This window comes from Schistocerca piceifrons, chromosome 1, assembly GCF_021461385.2.
Source record: "Schistocerca piceifrons isolate TAMUIC-IGC-003096 chromosome 1, iqSchPice1.1, whole genome shotgun sequence".
NCBI lineage: Eukaryota > Metazoa > Arthropoda > Insecta > Orthoptera > Acrididae > Schistocerca > Schistocerca piceifrons.
This window is the reverse complement of record NC_060138.1, coordinates 1,133,489,600-1,133,516,179: the sequence shown is the minus strand read 5'-3', so window position 1 is coordinate 1,133,516,179 and position 26,580 is coordinate 1,133,489,600. Positions and strand designations below refer to the sequence as shown.

At 39.9% G+C, this 26,580-nt stretch overlaps 1 protein-coding gene across 1 annotated transcript in view; it reads right to left on the bottom strand.

The window, feature by feature from the left end:
• The window catches only part of LOC124780484 (probable cytosolic Fe-S cluster assembly factor CPIJ010948), a 68,011-nt gene that overhangs the window by 12,563 nt on the left and 28,868 nt on the right, over nt 1–26,580 (bottom strand). Inside the window, exons 6-8 of the mRNA XM_047253783.1 lie at nt 19,566–19,814; nt 14,108–14,327; nt 5,898–6,055 (exon numbers count right to left, since the gene is read on the bottom strand). Coding sequence (XP_047109739.1) covers nt 5,898–6,055; nt 14,108–14,327; nt 19,566–19,814 — 627 coding nt within the window. The remainder of the gene's footprint in view (nt 1–5,897; nt 6,056–14,107; nt 14,328–19,565; nt 19,815–26,580) is intronic.

The following is a 26,580-nucleotide window of genomic DNA, read 5'->3' as shown; positions in this document are numbered from 1 at the left end:
TTCACGGACATAAAAGATTCCCCGTCAGCTCTGGTACAGACGAGATACCGGGGCGAGTATCTTTCGCTCTCATTCATAGCCCTGCGTTCCTCCCATGGTGTGGCCAGGGAGGGGAACGATTTGGGGTCATACACATTAGCCTTGAATTGAGCCTTGGAACGCTTAGAGACTGCTGACGGCTGGCCGCCAGCAAGAGATGATGTACCACGCTTCATTGCGGGTCATCCGCCCTGATGCCACCTACTCCGACCAAGGGCCCTCCCCACGGGCGCCACCCAGCCACAGCAAAGGCCACCTGGCAGGATGGCCATTGCCGGGAGTCCCGATGCCCCAGGGAGATGGGCATCTACTCCTTGGCATACGTGGGGAGTGAACGGCGCAGGCATCAGTAGAGCGATCCCTGTGTTGTCAGGGGGCTACAACCAAGAGGGTACATGGCGACCCCACCACAACGGACTGGCTACCGTGCTGGATCTTAGGTGCAAAAATGGCCAAGGTCGTCGTCACAGTTAAAAGAAACACTGCAGAGTGCAGCGTGGTAATCGCCCATGAGATCGAAAACGAGCGGGACACCATCGCAACGACGAGAAAGACGGCAATAGGTCTAATTGCACGAAGGATACAGTGCACCATGTAAGGTGCCCTTCCCCAATTGGCTCGCTCTTCGGAATAATTTGGATAGATGGAGGTCAAACCCGAGAGGGGACCATCACATAAGGCCGAAACGTTTGAGACTCCTTTTAGTCGCCTCTTACGACAGGCAGGAATACCGCGGGCCTATTCTAACCCCCGAACCCGCAGGGGGATCCAATAAGTTAAACAAACTTACTGATGCCAAACCAACCACATAGAATTCCAAACCCTCACCTGGTTCAGATTCAGTGATAACATCTTTGTGATCTGGAACAAAGGTGAGAATGCCCTACGCACATTGCTCCAGAACCTCAACACTTTCTCCCACATTTGCTTCACCTGGTCCTCCTCAACCCAATAAGCCTACTTGCACTTCAAGGATGGTTACTTCAGTACCTCCATCCACATCAACTACTACCAACACCTCCACCTCGACAGCTGCCACTCATTCCATCCCAAAAAGTGCCTTCCATACAGCCTAGCCACCCATGGTTGTCACATTTGCTGTGAGAAGCAGTCCCTCTCCTTGCATGGCAAGAGGCTCATTGAGCCCATCACAGAGTGAAACTAACATCCCAACTTTGTTTGGAAACATATCTCCTGTGCCTTGTCTCTCCAGTCTCCCCCAACACTTCCCAATGTCCAGCCACAAAGGAGCACTCTTCTAGTGACTCAGTACCATCCAACATGGGAGCAACTGGATCACATTCTGTGCCTTTTTCTGTCTACCTCTCATTCTGCCCTGAAATGAGGAATATCCTCCACACCATTTCCGCAGTGGTATTCCATCACACACCAATTTTGCGCAATATCCTTATCCATCCCACTTCACCTCTGCTCCCAACCCCTTGCCTCAAGGCTCTTATCTCTGCAATGGAATCAGATGCTAAACATACCCCATACAGCCTCCCATTAGCACCTACTCCAGTCCTGTGATAGGCTTCTCCTACCCCATCAAAGGCAGGGCTATCTGTGAAAGCAGCCATGTGATCTACAATTTAAGCTGCAACCACTATGCCACTTCCTGCATAGGCATGGCAACTAATAAACTGTTTGTCTGCTTGAATGATCACTGCCAAATTGTGGTCAAGGGACAGCAGGACCACCAGTTGCTGAAAGTGCTGCCCAACATGATGTGCTTCATTTTAATAACTGTGCTTCACAGCCTGCACCACCTAGATTATTCCTACCAACAACATGTTTTCTGAACTGGGCAGGAGGGAACTCTCCCTGCAACATACCCTGCGTTCCCACAACCACCCTGGCCTCAAACCTTCGCTAGTCCCTGTCTTACAACCACCTATCCCCCTTCCCTGTTCCCACTCCCACACTACACACGCTTTCTGTCCCACTCACACTCCTACTAGTCTTATTTATCTCCTTTCCCATCACAACCTCCCGACACTGCACCTAGCAGCCCCATTTTGTCCCCACCACATCCCTAAACGCCCCCACAGACAGCACATCATCTTCCCCCACCACTACCCTGCTGTCTCTCCCCCTCCCCACCTGGCGCCGTCTCCTTATCCCCAACATGCATCTTAACACACCGCTGCTCAAGTCAGACCCAGTCGGCCTCCATCACTCAGAGACAGTGGCCGTATCTGTTTGAGTTGTGCTTGTATGAATATGTGTGTTTTCTATTTCGGAAGGTGGACTTTGTCCGGAAGCTTAATATTTTAGCAGTATTACTCATTGTGCCTGTCTACAACCCAATGCCTCCTCTATGTAGTGAGTAGAAATCAATCCATTCTGTATTGTTGTTATTTCATCCAGGACATTTCATTGTTTAGTTTTGCTTATAGCAAAAACAGACACTGTTTGGCATACATTAAATGGGTCACTGTGTGTAATATTCATTGGTGTGTAGTCAGATCACAAGCTAAATCCAATCAGCATATTGATAATCTAATCAAAAATTCAGTCTCTCATATTGTTCACAAACAATTACCTCTCACTGAGCTGACTTATAAGTGGAATCACATACTTCCACTTCCCATTCTTGAAAGATCTAAACTTGTATGTAATGCATGTAAAGTCAAAAAAGTATTTATTCAGCAAGGGAAAATGATTAAAATTTTGTGGGAAGTAGAGAATAATTCACATCACGAGGGCTTCCACACGGGTAGTTACACTCTTTTACACATACATTTACTCCATGAGTTTATCTGTAGTTAATACTAAAACCAAGTTTCAGATGAACTATGATTTACACAGCCACTATAAAAGACTCAAAAATATAGTGTCCATATAGACTGTGACATAACGTAGATAAATCCCAGGTATTACCTTGTTGCCCTAATTGAGAACATTGATTCCCCTAGCTACAGAAATGTGTGCAGTCACATTGAAATTAAAAACGTGGAGTCACGATAACCATTCACCATATGAAGGAGGTATTGGTGAATAGACACAAACTAGAACGGGAACATTTCAGTTCACCAACCTGCATTCTCCATTATATAACAGGTGCACACAACCCACTCGCCCGACCCTTCCCACTCTGTCCACCTTCCAACCACCCACAACTACAGTGTTCCAGGACAATGACGCTGAGAGTATATACCATATTTACTCAAATCTAAGCCGCACTCGAATCTAAGCCGCACCTGAAAAATGAGACTCGAAATCAAGGAAAAAAATTTTCCCAAATCTAAGCCGCACCTGAAATTTGAGACTCGAAATTCAAGGGGAGAGAAAAGTTTTAGTCCGCACCTCCAAATCAAAACAAAGTTGGTCCATTGTAACATAAGACACAATTTAGGTCAAATGGATGAAGATACAGGTACAGTAGTTTGGTTCGAGTCATAAGCTTAACAGTTAAACTTTACCAAGTAGCCATTGCTATGCGACAGGCACTCCGTCCATATTTATACGGGTACCCTTCCTTTCTCACGTGCTTCGTCTGGTTTGAATCGATTGCTTATTTTGCTTTGATCTGATAAATACCATTCTCTTTGTTATAGGTGCTTACGTCACTCTAAGCTGAAAATGCATTATTGTACTGTGTCATGCATTCTGATAATGAGTGTTTACGGACTGTTGCTGCTCGTGGCATGGCTTGCTTTTGTGCGCGCTACAGCGTCTTACAGTAAAAAAAAAAAAGAGAGGAATTGTCTCATAAGCGAAACAATGGCAAGAGACTGCTATTTGTTGTTACTTACACTGCTGCTTTCTTTGATAAAGATCAACAACAACCAAATAATAGACTGCATCTGATAGAAGATGTTCAGAATGAGAGTTTAGCAAAAATTTTTCTCTGTTTGAAAATCTTTGCAGATGCCTCTTTAGTACATTACATTCTGCACAGAAATTAGAGTCATCTTAGATTTAAAAATCTAGTCAGTTGCCGTGCTTCATTTCTGACTGTATCACTATTCAGCATAAGAATAATATGAACATAAACATGACATGATATATATATTCTTCTGCGTTTGCTGTTGTCTCACTCTAGTTTCGTAGTTTATTAGGCATACAGGATTTAAATGAGACAGCAGCAAACACAAAAGAATACATGGCATAATGTTTACATTCTTCTACCTTTTCTTTTAATTTATTTACTGACGCAGAGGTTTTGGCACCAGTATTTATCTTTGTGGCTGCAAGGCATGCCTGTGTAGCGCTACAAATATTCAAAGGTAGAAGTTAGTTATGGTGGCACCTAGCAACATTTTTCAGAACTTCCGCTTACTTTGCACTCGATTCTGTGCCGCAGGTGGTTTTTTGGATTACAAAAACCGGAAAAAAAAGTGCGGCTTAGATTCGAGTAGATACGGTATACACTATCTGATCAAGAGTATCCAGACACCCCTATGTAATGTGGAATTGACCACTAGATGTAACAGGAGGTTGAACCACCAGTATAAAAGGAGGTGGGAAGTATTGTGTTGCCAGTAGAGAAGCAGTAACAGAAGAACAGGTCTTTCAGGAGAGCTCGGTGACTTTATATGTGGACGAGTCACCAGGTGTCACCTGAGTAACAAATTCGTAAGGGACATTTCAACCCTTTTAAAATTGTCCACATCGACTGTTGGTGACGTGACTGTGAAGTGAAAACGCAAAGGAACAACCCCAGCTAAACTGTGACCAGGCAGACCTCATGAACTGATTGATAGGGGCCATTGAGAAGTGTAGAGGAGTCACATGAATTCAGTGGAAGAAATCACTCCTGGGTTCCAAAGTTCTACCAGCAGTCCAGCTAGCACAATGACTATACATACAGAGTTAAAAAGAATGGGGTACACCATTTGAACAGCTCCTCATTAGCCACACAATTCTGTAGTCAATGCTAAGTGATGCTAAAGATGGTGTAAAGAGTGACAGCACTGGACAGTGGATGACTGGAAATGAATGACGTGGAGTGATGAATCATGCTACACCCTGTGGCGATCTAATAAAAGGGCTTGGATTTGGCGAATGCCTGGAGATGATTACCTGTCATCATGTGTAATGCTAAATGTGAAGAACTGAGGAGGTCATGTAACGGTATGATGATGTTTTTCATGTTTAGAGTGTGCTCTCCTTATTTAAGAAAATGCTAAATATGGAAGGATGTGAGTGCATTTTACAGCACTGTGTAGTGCATACAGTAGAGGAACAGTTTGGAGATTATGATTAATTGTATCAGTATGACAGTGCACCCCGCTATAAAGGAACATCTGTGAGACAATGGTTTGTGGACAATAATATTCCTGAAACGGATTGGCCTGCATACAGACCCACCTGAACTGAATGGAACACCTTTGGCATGAGTTAAGTCAACTTCGCTGTAGATCCCAGTATCCGACATAAATACATTCTTTGATTTTGGTTCTTGATGAAGAATGGCCTGCTATTCCTCCACAGACATTCAGATATCCCATTGAGAGTGACCCAAGCAGAGTTCAAAAAGTCTTATATGTGTAGGGTGGACAGATCCTATATTAATGTTCACTAACAGGCCTCCAGATACTTTTGATCAATAGTGTATACATGTGTACTCTGAAGTAGAAAGCTAATTTTACATTGAGGTACTATGTTACAATTCTTGTATTGTGCCCATCCTCTACTCAGTGTCCTCCAAGTGGTTATATTTACTCATTCCTTTGTCAGTCTACCATACTCTACTTTTTAATATCAACACTGAAGTTCAATAAAATGTAAATGGCACAAACTGCACATGACGAAATGAAGAGCTGGGAATAGGAGCATACTAAAACAACATACATGCACAAGTATTCACAGTTCAGACACGATACTTTGTGCAAAAGTGTAATTATATCTACCTGATGGACAAGCCATTACTTCCACATAATGGTAATGTGACTTCCCTCGCTTCATTTTCTGGACTAAGTTCTGAATGTTGCGAAAACCATTAGTAATAGCAAAACGCAGAACCACTTTACTGTCCTTTTCTAAGGTAACCTCCTGAAAATCTGGATTTCTGAAAAAGAAAGTTAATTTAATATTAAGAACAGTGAATTTGGCAGAGATGACAAAGAAATTGAAAAAATAACTGAGAGGTTTGCAGAACAGTCTTCAAGTTTCAGCTTATTTTTAATACATTTAACATATACTGTCATTCTATATCTGGTATAGAACAGGACGAATTAAAATTATAATTTTCCAAGTTGTGAACAATAAGCACTAATTACCACATTCATACATGCCCCATAGATCGCATATAACAGAGAACAACCCTCAGGTATGAGGAATGTTTCAAAATGTAGATAACCAAAGAGATACAACTAATGTAAACTGTTTTTGCAGTATACGTGAATACCTATCATTAAAGGCATGTGACTTTTATGAAAGACCAATCGCACATTGTACCCTACAGTAAACAAGGCAGCAAATTACTGTCACGCAAAAGACAGCGAAAAAAAAAAAAACACTACTAAAAAAACTTGGTATTCCTACTAATAACTTGTCCCAATATCTAACAACCGTGTTACATACAGGCTGAGAGTAGGATCACAGAACACTGCATTTCTTTGTATATCACTAAGGGTACCACATCTACATATATGTGATTACTCTGCTATTCACAATTAAGTGCCTGGCAGAGGGTTCAATGAACCACCTTCAAGCTATCTCTCTACCATTCCACTCTCGAATGGCGCGTGGGAAAAACAAGCACTTAAATTTTTCTGCACGAGCCCTGATTTCTCTTATTTTACCATGATGATCATTTCTTCCTATGTAGGTGGGTGCCAACAGAATGTTTTCGCAATCAGAGGAGAAAACTGGTGATTGAAATTTCATGAGAAGATCCCGTCGCAACGAAAAATGCCTTTGTTTTAATGATTGCCACTCTAATTTACATCTCATGTTTATGGCACTATCTCCCCTATTTAACGATAATGCAAAACGAGCTGCCCCTCCTTGAACTTTTTCGATGTCATCTGTCAGTCCCACCTAATGTGGATCCCACACTGCACAGCAATACTCCAGAATAGGGCGGACAAGCATTGCGTAAGAGGTCTCTTTAGTAGACCCATTGCAGCTTCGAAGTCTTCTGCCAATGAATCACAGCCTTTGGTTTGCTCTACCCACAACATTATCTATGTGATCATTCCAATTTAGGTTATTTGTTATTGTAATCTCTAAGTACTTAGTTGAATTTACAGCCTTAAGATTTGTGTGACTTATCGCGTAATTGAAATTTAATGATTTCTTTTAGTACTCATGTGAATAACTTCACACTCTTCTTCATTCAGGGTCAACTCTCACTTTTCGCACCTTACAGATATCTTATCTAAATAATTTTGCAATTTGTTTTGGTCATCTGATTACTTTACAAGACAGTAAATGACAGCATCATCTGCAAATAATCTAAGAGGGCTACTCAGATTGTCTCGTATGCCATTAATATAGATCAAGAACAATAGAGTGCTATAGAAGAATGCTGAAGATTAGATGGGTTGATCACATAACAAATGAGGAGGTATAGAATAGAATTGGGGAGAAGAGGAGTTTGTGGCACAACTTGACAAGAAGAAGGGACCGGTTGGTAGGACACGTTGTGAGGCATCAAGGGATCACAAATTTAGCATTGGAGGGCAGCGTGGAGGGTAAAAATCATAGAGGGAGACCAAGAGATGAATAAACTAAGCAGATTCAGAAGGATGTAGATTGTAGTAAGTACTGGGAGATGAAGAAGCTTGCACAGGATCGAATAGCATGGAGAGCTGCATCAAACCAGTCTCAGGACTGAAGACAACAACAACAACAACAACAACAACAACAACAATAGAGGGCCAATAACAGGTCCTTGGGGAACGCTGGATATTACTTCTGTTTTACTCGATGACTTTCTGTCTACTAAGAACTGTGACCTTTCAGACAAGAAATCATGAATCCAGTCATACAACTGAGGTGATATTCCATAGGCATGCAGTTTGGTTAGAAGATGCTTGTGAGGAACGGTGTCAAAAACCTTCTGGAAATGTAAAAATATGGAATCAATTTGACATCTCCTGTCAATAGCACTCGTTACTTCATGGGTATAAAGAGCTATTTGTGTTTCGCAAGAATGATATTTTCTGAATCTGTGCTGACTATGTGTCAAACCATTTTCTTTGAGGTACCTTATAATGTTTGAATACAGTATATGTTCTAAAACCTTACTGCAAATCAACATTAGTGATAAGGGCCTGTAATTCAACGGATTACTCCTACTTCCCTTTTTGGGTACTGGTGTGACTTGAGCAATTTTCCAGTCTTTAGGTAGAGATCTTTCTGTGAGCGAGCAGTTGTATATAATTGCTAATTATGGAGTTATTGTATCAGCATACTCTAAGAGGAACTTGACTGGTATACAATCTGGACTGGAGGCCTTGCCTTTATTAAGTGATTTAGGCTGCTTTGCTACACCGAGGATATATACTTCTATGTTTCTCATCCTGACAGTTGTTCTTGATTGGAATTCAGGAATATTTACTTTGTTTTTTTTTGGTGAAGGAGTTTCAGAAAACTGTGTTTCATAACTCTGCTTTAGTGGCACTGTCATCAGTGACTTCACCATTATTATCGCACAGTGAAGGTACTGACTGCGTCTTGCCACTGGTGTGCTTTATACATGACCAGAATCTCTTTGAGTTTTTTGCCAGATTCCGAGACAGAGTTTTATTGTGGAAATTATTAAAAGCATCTCGCATAGAAGCAAGTGCTATATTTCGAACTTCTGCAAACCTGACATGTTGGTTGCCCTACATGACAGGCATGTTGTGCTAGTAGTACTGGCATGCCTTTCGATGGCTACATGTGTCGATGGGCATGGCTGGGCAGAGAGAGGGGGGAAGGAGATGGATAGTGATAGAATGGAGGAGGGGGCAGTGGACAGAGAAAGGAGGACAGGAGGAGACATACAGAGAGGGGGAGGAGGAGATGGATGAAGTGAGGGGATGGAGGAGATGAAGAGACAGAGAGAATGGGGAGAAGGAGATGAACAGAGGTGGGAGGACGAGTTGGACAGAGAGAGTGTGGAAATTGTAGAGTATCTGAGTAGTCAACATCAGTAAAATTCAGTGTTGGTGATGAAGATGTGGAGCACAAATGGAAAAAAAGTCAAATGCATCATTCACTATGCCTTACATATGTATGTTCCAAGCAAGGTCTTCAGGGATGGGAAAGACTAACAGTGAGTTAATAGCCATGTAAGAAAACTGCTACATAAATGAAGAGTGCTTCATCATAGATTCAAGAGAAGTCAAAACCTAGCTGAGAAACAAAAGCTGAACAAAGCGAAAATGAGCATAAGAAGAGCAATAAAAGAAACATCCACTGACTTTGAAAGTCAAATTTTGTGAACTGATCTGACTAAAAACCGTATGAGGTTTTGGTCTTATGTAAAATCAGTAAGCTCTTCAAACTCATCTACTCGGTCGCTCAGTGACCATAATGGCACCAAAATGGAAACATGAGAGAGAAGGCCAAAATACTGAATTGGGTTTTCTGAAATTGTTTCACCATGGAATATCGTAACATGGTCTCTCCTTTCAATCAATGTATGAACTTCGAAATGACAGATATCGAGATAAATAATCGCAGAATGGAAAAACAAATACAACAGCTTTATAGTGGAAAGGCTTCGATACCAGGTCAGATATGTATAAGATTCTACACAGATTGTGTGAAAGAACTTGCTCCCCTTCCAACAGCATTTCTCGTAGATCACTGGAGCAACTGAGAACACCTAGTGACTGGAAAAAAGTGCAGGTCATCCCCATATTCAAGAAGCGTTGAGGAACAGACGTACATAATTATAGGCCTATATCATTAACATCAATCTGTTGTAGAATTATGGAACATGTGTTATGCTAATTTAGAGCACGAAAATCTCCTCTATAAAAACCAACACGAATTTTGATATCTTGTAAGACTCAGCTTGCTTTGTTCCTCCAAGAGATCCATAGCACTAAAGACATTGCTGCTCAGGTTGATGCCTTGGTTCTCGACTTTGGGAAGGCATTAGAGACTGTCCCATACAGCCACTTCGTGAAAAAATCACAAGGTTACTCGAGTATCGGGCCAGATTTGTGGACTGTATTCAAGATTTCCTCCTAGACACAACTCAATGCATTGCTCTTAATGGAACAAAATGAGAGATATAAAGGTAAGTTTGGGGATGTCCCAGAAAAATGTGATAGGACTGTTGCTGTTTACAAGGTTTATAAATGATCTGGTAGAATGCGTTGGAAGTTCTTTATGGCTGTTCACAGGTAATGTGGTTGTCTGTGAGACGACAGCAAAGTCAGAGGGCAGTAATGATTTGCAGAAGACACTACAAAGAATTGATGAAAGGTGTAGGCACTGGCAGTTGACATATTGCTCATACACAGCAGAACAACTACACTATTAATGATAATTTGCTGGAAACAACAACCGTAAATATCTAGGGGTATCTATTCGGAGTGACCTTAAGAGGAATAACCACATAAAGCAAATACTAGGAAAGCAGCCACAAGACAGATTCAGAGGCAGAATCTTAAGGAAATGTAATTCATCCATTAAAGAAGTGGCCCACAAGGCACTTGTTCGATTGATTCTTGAGTATTGTTCATCAATATGGAAACCTTAACATGTACGACTGATGGAAGGGATACAGAAGATCCAAAAAGGGCGGCACATTTAGTCGGTGTGAGAGCATTACAGAAATGCTCAACGAATTCCAGTGGCAGATACTACAAGACAGGTGTTGCGCATCATGAAAAGGTTTACTATCAAGGTTTTCATTTGTATAGGAACACTTGAAAATGGATTTAAGATTTCAGCTTTTGCTTTGCTACCCTCAATTTCAGTCCCTGTCTCATTCGTTAGGAACTGGACACTAACTTCGGTGCATACAACCAAAATTTCTTTGGGTTCTGCGAAAGATCACTTGACAATATTCTGCTATGGCAGTCATTGAAGGCATCACGCATTGCTCTCTTGAGAGCCAAACACATTTCATTCAACATCTCTCTAGCTGTAGACCTACACATTGTTTTACACTTATTATGCAGTAATCTTTATTTCTTTAGAAGTTTCTTAACAGTGACTGTATAATGTAGAGGCTCCCTCCAATTATGAACTGTTCTACTGGGTACATATTTAGTTAGTGCATGGTCAACTATTCTTTTAAACTTGAACCTGACTTCCTCTACTTGCTCCAGCCCTGTACTGTAAGTTTTGAGTTCTTCATTCAGATATGAAACTACTGATTTTTTTATCTATTTACTAAACATATGTATAGTCTGTAAACTCAAGAGCGAGCAGCGCTTTTGGTGGGGGAAGTGGCCTTTCCCGGAAGAACCCTGCCACTGGCCTACAGGGCAACCCAAAATCAGTTGCCCATTACCTGTCCAGCGGCGTAGTTCGGCGTGCATTGATATACGTCGTTTCTGTTCGTGGGATCTTAGTTGCCAATCTCAGTCAGTTAACTTTGTGCACTCACTGATATACTTCAGTATCTGGAAGTGATGTATAATCGCTCTGAATTACAAGAAAATGTGCAGAATACGAACAAGAGGAGATATTTGCAGAGAACGAGCGTTCGATCGTCTCTAACGTTATTATAGCATGTGTTAAGGAGGCTACACAAAAGAAACTGTTGGCTAATATTATCAGTCCCCAATTGTTTATGCAAACGTCAGCCTCACCACAATAGGACGCATAAGGAAGGAACGCGAAAATAAGGCTCATGGTTTACTGGAATAGTCGCAAAGGAAAACTAATAATTTAGGGAGGAAACCCATCGTTATAGACAGTTGCACAAAATTGGTCATTCGACAAACGATGGAGGACTTTTACATAAACCAAAAACTAGTGCCCACATTGCGGAAATTACTTACTGGCGTGAAACAAATATACAGTTTCCTTGCAGAAAGATGTTTTACACAAGACATTGCGTGGAATGGGATTTACCTGGAAACACTTTTCAGACATGTTTACGAAAACAGCGACAAAAAAAGCAGTGCAAATCGAACTAATACAACACACGAAATTATAAATGTCTGGTTACTTTTTAAACATTCTTCGTGTTGCAAGAATTGTTAAGTTTCAATGCAGCCCTTCAAAGAAAACTTCTACCTTTTAGTAGAAACACAAAGTAAGGAAAAGCCTTAAATTCTACAGACTGATTGCACTATATCTGGTTCGTCTTATGAATAGAGGAACATACATTCATATGAATAGGCATTCGGTTCTATGTTTGTAGTAGAATCCTGACTTCCGTTCTTATGTTAATATTATTTACTCTAAAAAGTTTTGTTTCGAAGAAGCTATCGTCTTTTGTTTTCCGTATACTCTTAACGCATTTGTCTAAAAATAAATGCAGCCGGGACGTATCTGTACACGACGTCGCCACAGATTTAAAGCGCGCGCCGCGGCAGGGACTGTACTACGTTGTGAAACAGCCTGTAGAAGCGCCCTGTGACGTAGCGGGGTAGGCAGAGTGGGGACTCGTGCGCTCGCTCTTCAGTTTACCGACAGATTATATCTTTCTGCTTGTTTTAGTTGTCCTTTGTACTATGGTAATCACTGTCACCATGACTGCATCATGGTCATTGATACCAGTTTCAATTTGGACATCATCAAAGAGTTCAGGTATATTTGTTGCCATTAGAATCAAGATATTTCCATCATGAATGGTTCCTAACTGTCTGTTCTATGTAGTTTTCAGAGAAGGCATTTAGTGCTGTTTCACAAGATGTCTTATCGCGCCCACCACTGGCAAAACTGTAATTTTCCCAATTGATTGTTGGGTGTTTAAAGTCTCCACTGATGATTACAGTATGATTGGCAAACTTACTTACAAGTTAATTGAGATTTTCTCTGAAGTTTTCAGTTACATCAGATGAGTCTGGTGGGCGACAGAAGGACCCCACCTCTGATACTGAGTCTTGCCCAATCAATCTCACATGCAGCTTCCATTTCTATCTCAACAGATTTGAGTTTTTTGTCTACTGTGACAAATACATCACCTCCATTTCCTATTCACCTATCCTTTCCATATAAACTTAAATTTTACCCAAAAATCTCACTGCTATCAATTTCAGGTTTCAACCAGCATTCTGTACCTGGTATTATGTGAGCTACAGTGCTTTTCATGAGCACTTCAAACTCTGGCACTTTGTTGCAAATGATTTGGCAGTTTACCGTGAGGATTTAATGCTCTCACCTGTGGGAGGTATTTCTTTTGATCTTACACTGATACTTCTGGGTTTCCTACAGCTATTGTTATGTGGACTCGATGGAGAGTCGCCTAACCTAGAAAACCCTTGTGTGCATCCCACACACAGTCAGCTACCTGAGTAGGAGCTCTGATATGTAGTGCACACCTGACCTATTCAGAGGAATCCTACAGTTTTCAATCCTATGGCGCAAGTCCAGGAAGTTACAGCCTAGAGTTCTCTTGTTTAGTCCTTCCATTCAACTCAAAACCAAAGGGCCACAATCAGCTCTGGGGATAATGCAGCAAATTGCAAGCTTCATTGAAACTCAACATGCATGGCTGGTCTTCTCACCCTTCTCTGCCAGTTGTTGGAATGACCCAAGAATGACCTCAGAGCCCAGATGACACACATCATTTGTTTAAATGTGCACCACAATCTGCAGTTGGTTGCACCTTGTTCCCTCAATGGCTGACAGAATAGCCTCTTCAACATGTTCAATTATTTGCATCAGTAAAATAATATTCAAGGAATCACCAAATTTCCCTTGCCAATGCAAATGGAAGGAAACAATGGGTAGGATGAAACTTGTGGAATAAGTTTGTGGGTAGCTGATGAATTTGATTCTTGTAACGAATTCTCTACTTGGATATTAAAAAACTTTAGGAGTAGCACTTTGTTAATTATCTGACAATCTCAATTTCAAAGACTTTTGGGATATTATTTACTGTTTGGAACGGGCTAAAATTTGTTTATGAGAAATCTATTGTTACAGTATCTATTGCGGATCAGCAGTTTACTTGAGTATTTGTGCATTATTAACAATACCAAGCAATTCTTACCTCAGAGCTTTGAACTCCACATTGGGATGTACATCAAACCCAAACAATGTTGACGCAGCATGAAGAAACACATGTTCTGCTAAACCTCCTGAGCCAGAGCCACGATGCCCCCAAAGGAAGGCCCCTGGTGGCCTCTCTATTTCCCATGGCCAGTCTAGTGGGCACGACTCTATATCTGCCAAGTCACAGTCTTTTTGCTGGAGCATCTGCTGCAGTTCAACTGTGTGGGAGAGAAATCCAGTTTATTGCATACTGTGCAAAAACTGCATGCTTGCAAACACAATGTAGTATAATCAACAAATTAATACAAAATAAAACCACACTGATATGTCAACATTTAAAAAAATAAAGACATTCTTGGTATTTTGATTCATACTGAATTATGTAAGAGTTGTTAACATTTGAAAGTACACTTTTCATGGAATAATATAAGTTGTTGTTGTTGTGATCTTCAGCCCTGAGACTGGTTTGATGCAGCTCTCCATGCTACTCTATCCTGTGCAAGCTTCTTCATCTCCCAGCCTACATCCTTCTGAATCTGCTTAGTGTATTCATCTCTTGGTCTCCCTCTACGATTTTTACCCTCCATGCTGCCCTACAATACTAAATTGGTGATCCCCCAATGTCTCAGAACATGTCCTACCAACCGATCCCTTCTTCTAGTCAAGTTGTGCCACAAGCTCCTCTTCTCCCCAATTCTATTCAATACCTCCTCATTAGTTATGTGATCTACCCATCTAATCTTCAGCATTCTTCCGTAGCACCACATTTCGAAAGCTTCTATTCTCTTCTTGTCCAAACTATTTATCGTCCATGTTTCACTTCCATACATGGCTACACTCCATACAAATACTTTCAGAAACGACTTCCTGGCATTTAAATCTATACTCGATGTTAACAAATTCCTGTTCTTCAGAAACGCTTCCCTTGCCATTGCCAGTCTACATTTTAAATCCTCTCTACCTCGACCATCATCAATTATTTTGCTCCCCAAATAGCAAAACTCATTTACTAATTTCCTCAGCATCACCCGACTTAATTCGACTACATTCCATTATCGTCGTTTTGCTTTTGTTGATGTTCATCTTATACCCTCCTTTCAAGACACTGTCCATTCCGTTAAACTGCTCTTCCAAGTCCTTTGCTGTCTCTGACAGAATTACAATGTCATTGGCGAATCTCAAAGTTTTTATTTCTTCTCCATGGATTTTAATACCTACTCCGAACTTTTCTTTTGTTTCCTTTATTGCTTGCTCAATATACAGATTTAATAACATCGGGGAGAGGCTACAACCCTGTCTTACTCCCTTCCCAACAACTGCTTCCCTTTCATACCCCTCGACTCTTATAACTGCCATCTGATTTCTGTACAAATTGTAAATAGCCTTTCGCTCCCTGTATTTTACCCCTGCCACCTTCAGAATTTGAAAGAGAGTCTTCCATTCAACATTGTCAAAAGCTTTCTCTAAGTCTACAAATGCTAGAAATGTAGGTTTGCCTTTTCTTAATCTTTCTTCTAAGATAAGTCGTAGGGTCAGTATTGCCTCACATGTTCCCACATTTCTACGGAATCCAAATTGATCTTCCCCGAGGTCAGCTTATACCAGTTTTTCCATTCGTCTGTAAAGAATTCGCGTTAGTATTTTGCAGCTGTGACTTATTAAACTGATAGTTCGGTAATTTTCACATCTGTCAACACCTGCTTTCTTTGGGATTGGAATTATTATATTCTTCTTGAAGTCTGAGGGTATTTCGCCGGTCTCGTACATCTTGCTCACCAGATGGTAGAGTTCTGAAAGGACTGGCTCTCCCAAGGCCATCAGTAGTTCTAATGGAATGTTGTTTACTCCCGGGGCCTTGTTTCGACTCAGGTCTTTCAGTGCTCTGTCAAACTCTTCACACAATATTGTATCTCCCATTTCATCTTCATCTACATCCTCTTCCATTTCCATAATATTGTCCTCAAGTACATCGCCCTTGTATAGACCCTCTATATACTCCTTCCACCTTTCTGCTTTCCCTTCTTTGCTTAGAACTGGGTTTCCATCTGAGCTCTTGATATTCATACAAGTGGATCTCTTTTCTCCAAAGGTCTCTTTAATTTTCCTGTAGGCAGTATCTATCTTACCCCTAGTGAGATAAGCCTCTACATCCTTACAGTTGTCCTCTAGCCATCCCTGCTTAGCCATTTTGCACTTCCTGTCGATCTCATTTTTGAGACATTTGTATTCCTTTTTGCCTGCTTCATTTACTGCATTTTTATATTTTCTCCTTTCATCAATTAAATTCAATATTTCTTCTGTTACCCAAGGGTTTCTACTAGCCCTCATCTTTTTACCTATTTGATCCTCTGCTGCCTTCACTATTTCATCCCTCAAAGCTATCCATTCTTCTTCTACTGTATTTCTTTCCCCCATTCCTATCAATTGTTCCCTTATGCTCTCCTTGAAACTCTGTACAACCTCTGGTTCTTTCAGTTTATGCAGGTCCCAACTCCTTAATTTCCCACCTTTTTGCAGTTTCTTTAGTTTTAGTCTACAGTTCATAACCAATAGATTGTGGTCAGAGTCCACATCTGCCCCTGGAAATATCTTACAATTTAAAACCTGGTTCCTAAACCTCTGTCTTACCATTATATAATCTATCTGATACCTTTCAGTATCTCCAGGGTTCTTCCATGTATACAACCTTCTTTCATGATTCTTAAACCAAGTGTAAGCTATGATTAAGTTATGCTCTGCGCAAAATTCTACCAGGTGGCTTCCTCTTTCATTTCTTAGCCCCAATCCATATTCACCTACTATGTTACCTTCTCTCCCTTTTGCTAGTACCGAATTCCAGTCACCCATGACACTTAAATTTACGTCTCCTTTCACTACGTGAATAATTTCTTTTATCTCATCATACATTTCATCAATTTCTTCGTCATCTGCAGAGCTAGTTGGCATATAAACTTGCACTACTGTAGTAGGCGTGGGCTTTGTGTCTATCTTGGCCACAATAATGCGTTCACTGTGCAGTTTGTAGTAGCTTATCCGCACTCCTATTTTTTTATTCATTATTAAACCTACTCCTGCATTACCCGTTTGATTTTGTATTTATAACCCTGTATTCACCTGACCAAAAGTCTTGTTCCTCCTGCCATCGAACTTCACTAATTCCCACTATATCTAACTTTAACCTATCCATTTCCCTTTTTAAATTTTCTAATCTACCTGCCCGATTAAGGGATCTGACACTCCATGCTCCGATCCGTAGAACGCCAATTTTCTTTCTCCTGATAACAATGTCCTCTTGAGTAGTCCCCGCCCGGAGATCCGAATGGGGGACTATTTTACCCCCGGAATATTTTACTCAAGAGGATGCCATCATCATTTAATCATACAGTAAAGCTGCATGCCCTCGGGAAAAATTACGGCTGTAGTTTCCCCTTGCTTTCAGCCGTTCGCAGTACCAGAACAGCAAAGCCATTTTGGTTAATGTTACAAAGCCAGATCAGTCAATCATCCATACTGTTGCCCCTGCAACTACTGAAAAGGCTGCTGCTCCTCTTCAGGAACCACACATTTGTCTGGCCTCTCAACAGATACCCCCTCTGTTGTGGTTGCACCTATGGTATGGCTATCTGTATCGTTGAGGCACGCAAGCCTCCCCACCAACGGCAAGGTCCATGGTTCATGGGGGGAGGATAATGTAAATAGAGAGGTAAATTTTGACACACAAGCCTTAAATTTCAACCTGTCAGTGTGATGGGTGCAAAGCGCACCAATATGTTACAGAATCACATCATCCCTAGCCTGCCTGATTTACACTTGCTGGAAGGTACAGCTTTCATGCAGGATGGTGCTCCACCTCATATTGCTACACGAGTGAAAGATCTCTTGTGCACATCGTATGGTGAGGATCGCATTCTCAGTTGCCACTTCCATCATGCTTGGCCTCCCATGTCTAGAGACCTCAATCTGTGAGATCATTGGTTGTGAAGTCACAAGTCTACCGCAGTTGTCCGCCCTCATTATGGATGCTGAAAAACAATATATGAAGGCAATTTTTCACCATGCCTACTGATATGCTGTACACATCATGTGTTCCTTGACTACGAGCAGTCTTGATGAATTATGGCCGACATGTTGAGCATTTGTTATAAAGAAATAGTCTTTGCTAAAAAACAATTGTTATCTTAATTATTACTTCTGTATCATATGAAGCACCATCTGTGGTCATTTTGTGTACTTTTTTGGTTTCAATAAAACCTCATTTTATTTCAAGCATGTGTGTCAACTTTTATTATTCTATGAAATATTGAATTTTCAAATGTTAGCGGATTTTTGGGTCACCTTGTACATTAAACATTTTAAAATGAGACAGATATATCACCACCAACTCTAATATGATTTCCAGTTTACATCTGAGGCTTTCTGGAGATATTACTTATTGTTTCCCTTCTGTTGTTATGGGGTTTTTGGCCAGGCATTCTCTTTCAGAGAGTTTGGCCACCTGGTGCAAGTCTTTTTATTTGACACCACTTTGGCGACTTATGTGTCGATAATGATGAAATGATGGTGAGGTCAATACAACACTTAGTCCCCAAGTGGAGAAAATCTCCGACTCAATTGCGAATCGAATCAGAAGCCCTTGCGTGACATTCCGCAATGCTGACTAATCAGCTACTGAGGAGGACTTCTGTTGTTATAACATACTTTTTTTTTACTCTCTCATTTTAGCACCTGTGTTACTCTTAGGTTTTTCTCTCCTCATTGCCTTAATATTAACACAGGTTTCTTGTATTCCCTTTTTACTAGAATTAGATTAGATCGAGTCCCTCAGATATACAAACTTCTATAAGTGCTGATGGTCTCCTTGAAAATTTCATACTCCATGATTCAGTTATTCATATTTCACCAAATGTTATTATTCAGTGCTCACAAAGTTGCTCTGTGGTTTCTAATGGTTAACATCAGTGTGGCCCTAAACTATAATACTCTTATGGTCCAAACACCTTGACAAAAGAGTCAAATCATAAAAAGACACTCACAACCAGGCAGTGTTGCTTCATAAAATGCATATACTGCGTACTATGCTAGAAATTATTTCCATAACATGATGAGAATGTCTCAAAAGTATTCCCCATTTAGAGAACTTTGGGAAAGGGATTGGGTGCAAACTTTTGAGGAACAAGGGTTGAAATATACAGAGGATTTTATGTGACAGGATCTTATGTGGTGCCACACTGATGTAACAACCTGTTTTCATAAATAGAACTATTTTTTCATCAAGAATGACCCACAATCATCATACTGTAATTAAAAGCTGCTAGTATCACAATAGCTTAGTGTGCAATTCAAATGTCAAAATAAAGAGTTAATACAGAATATTATCTTCCAATTACTTAGAAGCTTTCCTTTTCAACTTGTAGGGTGCATTAATACCAAAAACTGGCATGAAGTGGAATACTCACTTGCAGTAATCACACAGTCCACATCATGCGCATCAGTTTCTTTATTGAAAAAGTCAGTCCTTGAGGCTTCCAGTTTTTTGTCATAGCATGGCATGATCGTCACATGATAAATTGAAGACGGACTTATCTTGAGTAATGTAGAGAGATGATCTTTAACCAAAGACCCCATTACTTGCTGTGGTGATTTTACAGATGACATGTATGGCAAAACAAGAGGTCCATGCGTCTTTTCTGCATAACAAACCCAACCTACATTTATGAGAAGAGAAATATATTTGTTAGCAGTAATTAAATGTGTTATATAATGAAATTATATCAGAGCTAAAATATTATTTACTGTTGCAAATTTCACGATAAGCTCAAATTATTCAGTTATCAGGAAGAAAGAAGTGTTCTAACAAAATCAGAATGAATGTGAATGTGTGTGTGTGTGTGTGTGTGTGTGTGTGTGTGTGTGTGTGTGAGAGAGAGAGAGAGAGAGAGAGAGAGAGAGAGAGAGAGAGAGAAGAAAATTTTACAGGAAAAAAGATTTCCTCAAATCATACTATAGAAAGTGCAAAATTACTAAAAAGATTGAGAGAGTAATAATTGCAATTAACTCTCTCAATTTACAGGTTGTCAATGATATCAGGTTCTGTGGGCTTTTGCTGAAGTTTCACTCCTGCTATTGATGAAGTATCTCTTCTCTAATGGCTGAAGGAATAAGAATTATTATTGTCTACTGTAAAATTAAATTTTTAAATATCTATGTAGTGCCATTCACTTGCATTATTAAAACTACGTTTACACAGGCTATAAAACATAACAAAATTAGCAGAAAAGTTATTATTTTAATGTAAAAAAGAAATAATGCTTAACTGTACACATTATGTAGCTGCTGTTCATCTACTGTTGCTTGGTTAATAAAATGACAATCAATACATACACTTTCGCCAAAATGTACACCATTAGGTTACTTAAAAGACAATGCAAATAACTGCTTATTTTATGAATGAAAAGGCATTACTGTAGTAAAAGTTTGTGTCACTTACTACAAACTAATTAAAAAAGGATATTACATGGGCAGAACAAAAGATTCGGCAGTACAATGGTTGAGTAATTAGCTATGACAAGCAAGCCTAAGTAGAAATTTGAAATGTAATGTAGTGGTACAGGAACAGGCACAACAACGCCACAACAGAATGTTACATGTATATGGTTATATAAACAATTCATAGAAGTACAGTTATAGCGAGGTGTGCTTGAGGCGGAAGTGGTTTACATTTGTTCCACCAGAGGCACTGAAAATCACCCAATGGTTCTAAACACCTATGAGAGTCTGTGATATTTAGCTGTAGTGCAGTGAAGGTCATATGTCTCATGGAGCTGATTTATCCAACACAAGTTGCTTTCATTTCAGACCCACACTGCCTCACAGATGGATGTTCCAGGTAACAGCAATTATTCACCCCCTGAACTCGCACTATTGTACCTTACAGGCAGATAATCTTATTCTTTAATTTCTTTTACACGAGATTTCTAGTTTCCTAATTATAATTTATGTTTTAGTGAGATTACTTAGAGAAATTTGGAGTGAATAACTGTTCATAAAATCACAACAACCAAATTATTTTTAATTGTGTGGTTTCAGTTTGCTTTAGTGTGGTTCTCTTCCTTTGTAACTACAGTTTTATTTGTTCAAATTTTTCAGCACATAGGCATGTACAGTACTTAATACAGTATCAATTTTAATTTAATTTATTATACATTATTCATTTTCCCATTGTTTCTTGGTTGTTTGCTAATTTGTGAAGAAAGGTAAATACTCTTTTTACAACCCTTTTCATTAATCACATTCAACAAGGAAGTTCCAGCATGTAGTGGTTCCTAACTGAGGCTTTTTTGAGGGCAATGATTGGCAAAATACTGGCAAATGTGTGTAACAGAAGCAGGCAAATTATGCAGATGACAGAGGAGATGTTTTCTGAAGACTCTGACTCTGAAGTTGACTGGTGATTCATAAATTCCTGTTGAAAATGATCTGCCAACGATACATGACACACGCTCAGAAATTTCCAAAAATGAACTGTATCAGAATATTTTGTATGAATAATTACTACTGATGTTGGTCAGCATGTTCCTAATCAAAAGGAAGGAATCTCAATTCTGAAGATAATGTGCCTTTTTTAATAACATGGAATGACACCCTCCAGCTTCACCAAGTGTTCCAAATTCCTCTGTTAAGTTTATCTCAGGACTACTGAAGTGACTCTGTTTATTATTTCTGTATAGCTAAAACATTGCACAAGACTGACAAAATGTGTTTGACACAGATGAATTTCTTTCTGAAATTGAATAAAAAATTAAAATCTTTGAATTTCAATACTTCATTAACTTAAAATTTTCAGGTAAATCACAACATTCAAAAATGGCTTAATACATGCCAGAAAAAAGCCATATTCACCCCGCAGGTGGATCTTCAACTCTCTACAAGCCTCCCACGCAGATGTTCCCCAGAACAAACTGTAAAATCATGTTCCTATCTACGTGCTGTTATATAATTAATACTTACCACACTGAAACCACCCCTAGACACAAAGAAAAGGAATACTGCTGAACATTATGGCTTATCTTAGTGCCATCTCATTGCCTTTGATAGAGAAATTGAAAGGATGAGATAATTATAACATATGGCGTTTCACAATAAAGAACTATCTGCAACATGAACAAGTATTAGGATATGTAAGTGAGAAATTACAGATGAAATGAAGGCATGTATAGCAAAAGTAAAGATAATTTTATTTGTTAATTCACCTACTTACATGCATGCCCAGAATACTGGAAATAGAAAGGAAATCTGGGATAAACTGATAGAAGTCTACACAGGGTCTGGACTATCAAGAAGAAGATGCTTGTTGAGAACACCTTAATGACACGACTAGAAAACTGTTTGTCTGTGGAACACTATGTAACAAAGATAATTTCTACTTCAAACAAGTTGAATGGCTTAAGTTTCAGCATAAAAGATGAATAACTTGTTTCTATTGCATTCACTGGGCTACCTGACAAGTACAAGCTGATGATTAATCAGTTTAGAAGATTTGAATGTTACAGTCACAGGGGATTCATTTAAGATAGGGTCACTGGAAGAGGTGAAGACAATGTCTGCCATAAATCATCATCTGCCGACTTGGCTCTTCAGACTAAAAGGAGGGCTCATCAGAGTGATAAATGCCACATTTCCATAGGACCAAAATGCTACAGCTGGAATAAATACAGCCTTTTGGAAAACAATTTTCTGAGTAAAAACAACACTTACAGCAAGCTGGTGGTAAAACCAGCAACTGAAACCACACCACAGAGAGAGAGAGAGAGAGAGAGAGAGAGAGAGAGAGAGAGAGAGAGAGAGAGAGAGAGAGTGTGTGTGCGTGTGTGTGTGTGTGTGTGTGTGTGTGTGTGTGTGTGTGTGTGTGTGTGTGTCGTCTATTGTTGACGAAGGCCTTAATGGTCGAAAGTTTTACTTGTGACACTCTTTTTGTTGTGCCTCAGCACCTCTGCTATATGATTAGTAGCACCTTTACTTTTCATAATATTGTTACATTCCATCCTGGATTTTCCACTGTTTAATCTATGGCAATGGGTCATTTACATTCTGATGCAATGGAAAACTGGTGTAAAAGTATGGCCGAAGCAGGTGCGGCTTGAAATTAAAGGCTCTTAGTGGAGCCACCCCAAAATACACATTAAAATAAATTTCTCAGTAACATATTACAGAATTTAAATTATATGATTGCATTTCGCATATTTCCCACATGGTTTCAAATAGAGCCTGTCAAAGTTTTTGGGACTGTTGATATGTGATGTCATGATATTTTTCGAACAGATAGTAGCTAGTCTTAAGGCTGCACCTTGAAATTCCACTTAGCTCTATGAAGCAGAGGTTTGGAGGCATGGTTTCCTGGGAGTACAGCTCTTATGGGCGAGCCGAAGGCTCCACTGTTTCAGCCCAAGGGTGTACTATCAATCTGCACACAATTTTCACATTCCACTGCTTACATCAAAAGGGAATGAACAGAATTTCTGAAACTTCGCTATTGAATTCCTGTCTCTGTATATCTCTGTTATCCTTTGATGTGTCTTTAATCAACATTTAGTATTATTGTTTTGATAAGGTTTTAGACAGTTTTTCTTATTACTGTCACTGGCTATTCTATCCACCGCTGGAATAAGTTTGCAAACGTCCCGCCTGAGTGCAATAGAGTACGGTAACATAAGTTTCAACGCCTAGCCAGAGTTTCACAAATGATAAGAGGAATAAGCATGTGAAATATACCTTTTGCATGAAATATGTCCAGATATACTTTAATTTCCTTTCTTGCTGAATGAGGGTTGTGTGCGTTATTAGCAAGTTTCTTTCTGTGAGTTATGCATGAGTTTAGTGAGTTTTACTTTCTTGCAAATAACAGCAACATAAAACGAGTTCGAAAACAACACAGTATGAATTCAGTGTGCAATTTATCAGGTAAAATTTTGGAACATGTGGTTAGGATGAAAGTGAAGGAACTTGGTGTGCCCAGCCTCGAAGTAAAACACGAATCAAGAACAAAAACACAAACAGTGTAAATCCAGGCAAGGGTATAAACACAACTTTAACACAGTGATGTACAATGCAGCTAAGTGGCTGTGTGCACTATATCACTCAAAATGCATATTTTTGTAACACGCAAGTGTAAATACATTAAGTGCAGTTCCATGGCAAATTGAACAAGTTTTCATGTCAGCCAGTCACAGCACAAGCTCAGTGACGTAATGGAAACATCACTGTTCTGTCACTCAATTTCATAAACACTGCAGTTTGATTGTACAAAACATTAAATGTCTGAAGTTTAGAACCATAAGCATGCAATGAAGCTAACGCACACTGCATTAAAGATCTTTCCAAAATCCATCTTTTAAAATGATTTGTTGAGGTAAACTGTCGGGAAATGTGTTGTTGGGTGATAAATAAGCTACCTATAGATTTTACATTGGAGTTGGCTTTTGATGTTTTTTTGTATTTGATTATGAAACGGAAAGAACATACAGTACGTAAAAGTTTGGTTTGAGTGTGATATTGCCCCCCCCCCCCCCCCCTCCTGAAGTCTTGGTTATGGTGACAAATTGATCTGTAGCATAGCTTGAGCTCTAGGTTAGTTTCGATCAATAAATGTCGCAGCCTTCTCCAGTATGGAGACCACGAGCTGCACCTGGGCCGAAGGTATCACATATAAAGGAGCTATGAACAATCCATAGTTCAGAAGGTAAACAGGCCAGATTCCCTGTCCAGTATTCTACCTCTCAAGTTCAGTGAATACTTGAATTATTATTCAGACCTGTGTGGACCAATGCCTACAAGGTTTTCTTACATCACCTAAGAATAATGATCATTCACCAGAAATCATTCAAACTTTTAAGGAACGTTTGATAACATACACTGTTAAAGGAGTCTCCTCATTAGATTACCAATTAAGTTTCTGCATAACATGATGCTTGAAGAAGCATGGTCAGGAAAGAAGCCAGATCCTTGGCATCTAGGAGATTCGGCATTACAGCGTAAATCCAAATTCCAAAGAACAGAGGTACAAATAGGTCCAAGAAAAGCAACTAATTTATACTTGTAGGGTACTGTGAAGAAATTACAGCATACCACATATTTGAACATTCCCACAAGAGATCAATAAAAGTAATTTTCAAGAGGAAATGGTTCACAAGGATTGAGTGAAATTAAGCACTTCTGGTCATTCACAAGAAAACATACCAATTGTTTATTCCGTTCATAAATAAAGGTTTGCAAGATATTGAAACAGAATGTGATACTACCAAAACAAGTAGTAATTTACAAGACAACAACAACAAATGAAAGTAGCACACAAGAATTGAGTCTCAACAAAGATGCTCAGTCCACCAGGCGCATTCAGTCACTGAGAAGATCTACAATCTCATCTTAACTTCATTTCTGGCCCGAGCTGCTGGAGTTGGCAGTCGTGTGTGTGCGTGGCGTGTGCTTCCTTGCATGTATGAATGGTGTGAGTTTCTCTTTTGCTGATGAAGGCTGTGGCCAAAAGCTTTGTGTAAGTGTCTTATACTTGTACCTATTTGCAACTTAACATGTCGTCTTTATGGTAAGTAGCAATATATCTTTTCCTACATTGTTGATGTACCACAACTTAAAATTTCATAAAGAATTACTTGAACCAGCTCCATCAATACTGGAAGATGAGTTACGAATGGGAGATTCTGACAAACGACTGCGAGAAATACATGACAAAACAACTGGTGAAGTAAATGCACTATCAACTCATTGGTGACTTTGCAGTAAAAGTTCCAGCAGAAACAACACTGACTGGGATGTTCAAGGTTAAGAGTCTATGCCTGACTGTATTCTTATCTTTGGTGAGCTAAATGTGAAGCTACGAATGATCGGCTCTATATATCATTCTCTGTCTCGAATGTTCACTTTATTTGTGTGTTCACGGTAGGAAGCGTTAAAACGCTAATATTTGCCAAATTGGAAATGCCCTTAGTCATATACACAATGTGCACTGAGAGTATCCTTGACATGGCAAGTTATCTTCGGACCATGTAGACATAAGCCAAGAAAGAAGACACAGTTCTTCAATTTTCTTTATAAATTAAAAAGACTGTCACAAATAAGCTTTCCGCCAGCAAGGCCTTCATCAAAAATTGACCACACCCACACCCACAAACACACACACACACACACACACACACACACACACACACACGTCACTTTGAGAGTCTTGATAAGCCAGAGCTTCCTCCCGTGAAGCAAGGACCATTGGCAATGCCAAATGGACACCACCTCCTGACAGATGGCAACACAGAGATCATCGGAGGGAATATAGGAACTCGCTGGCTGAGGTATGAGGACTGCAGCCTTGGCAGCAGCATCAGCAGCCTCGTTTCCTGGCAGACCGACATGACCAGGAACCCACAGAAACATCACACTGCCTACATCAAGAGTGAGAAAGTGACA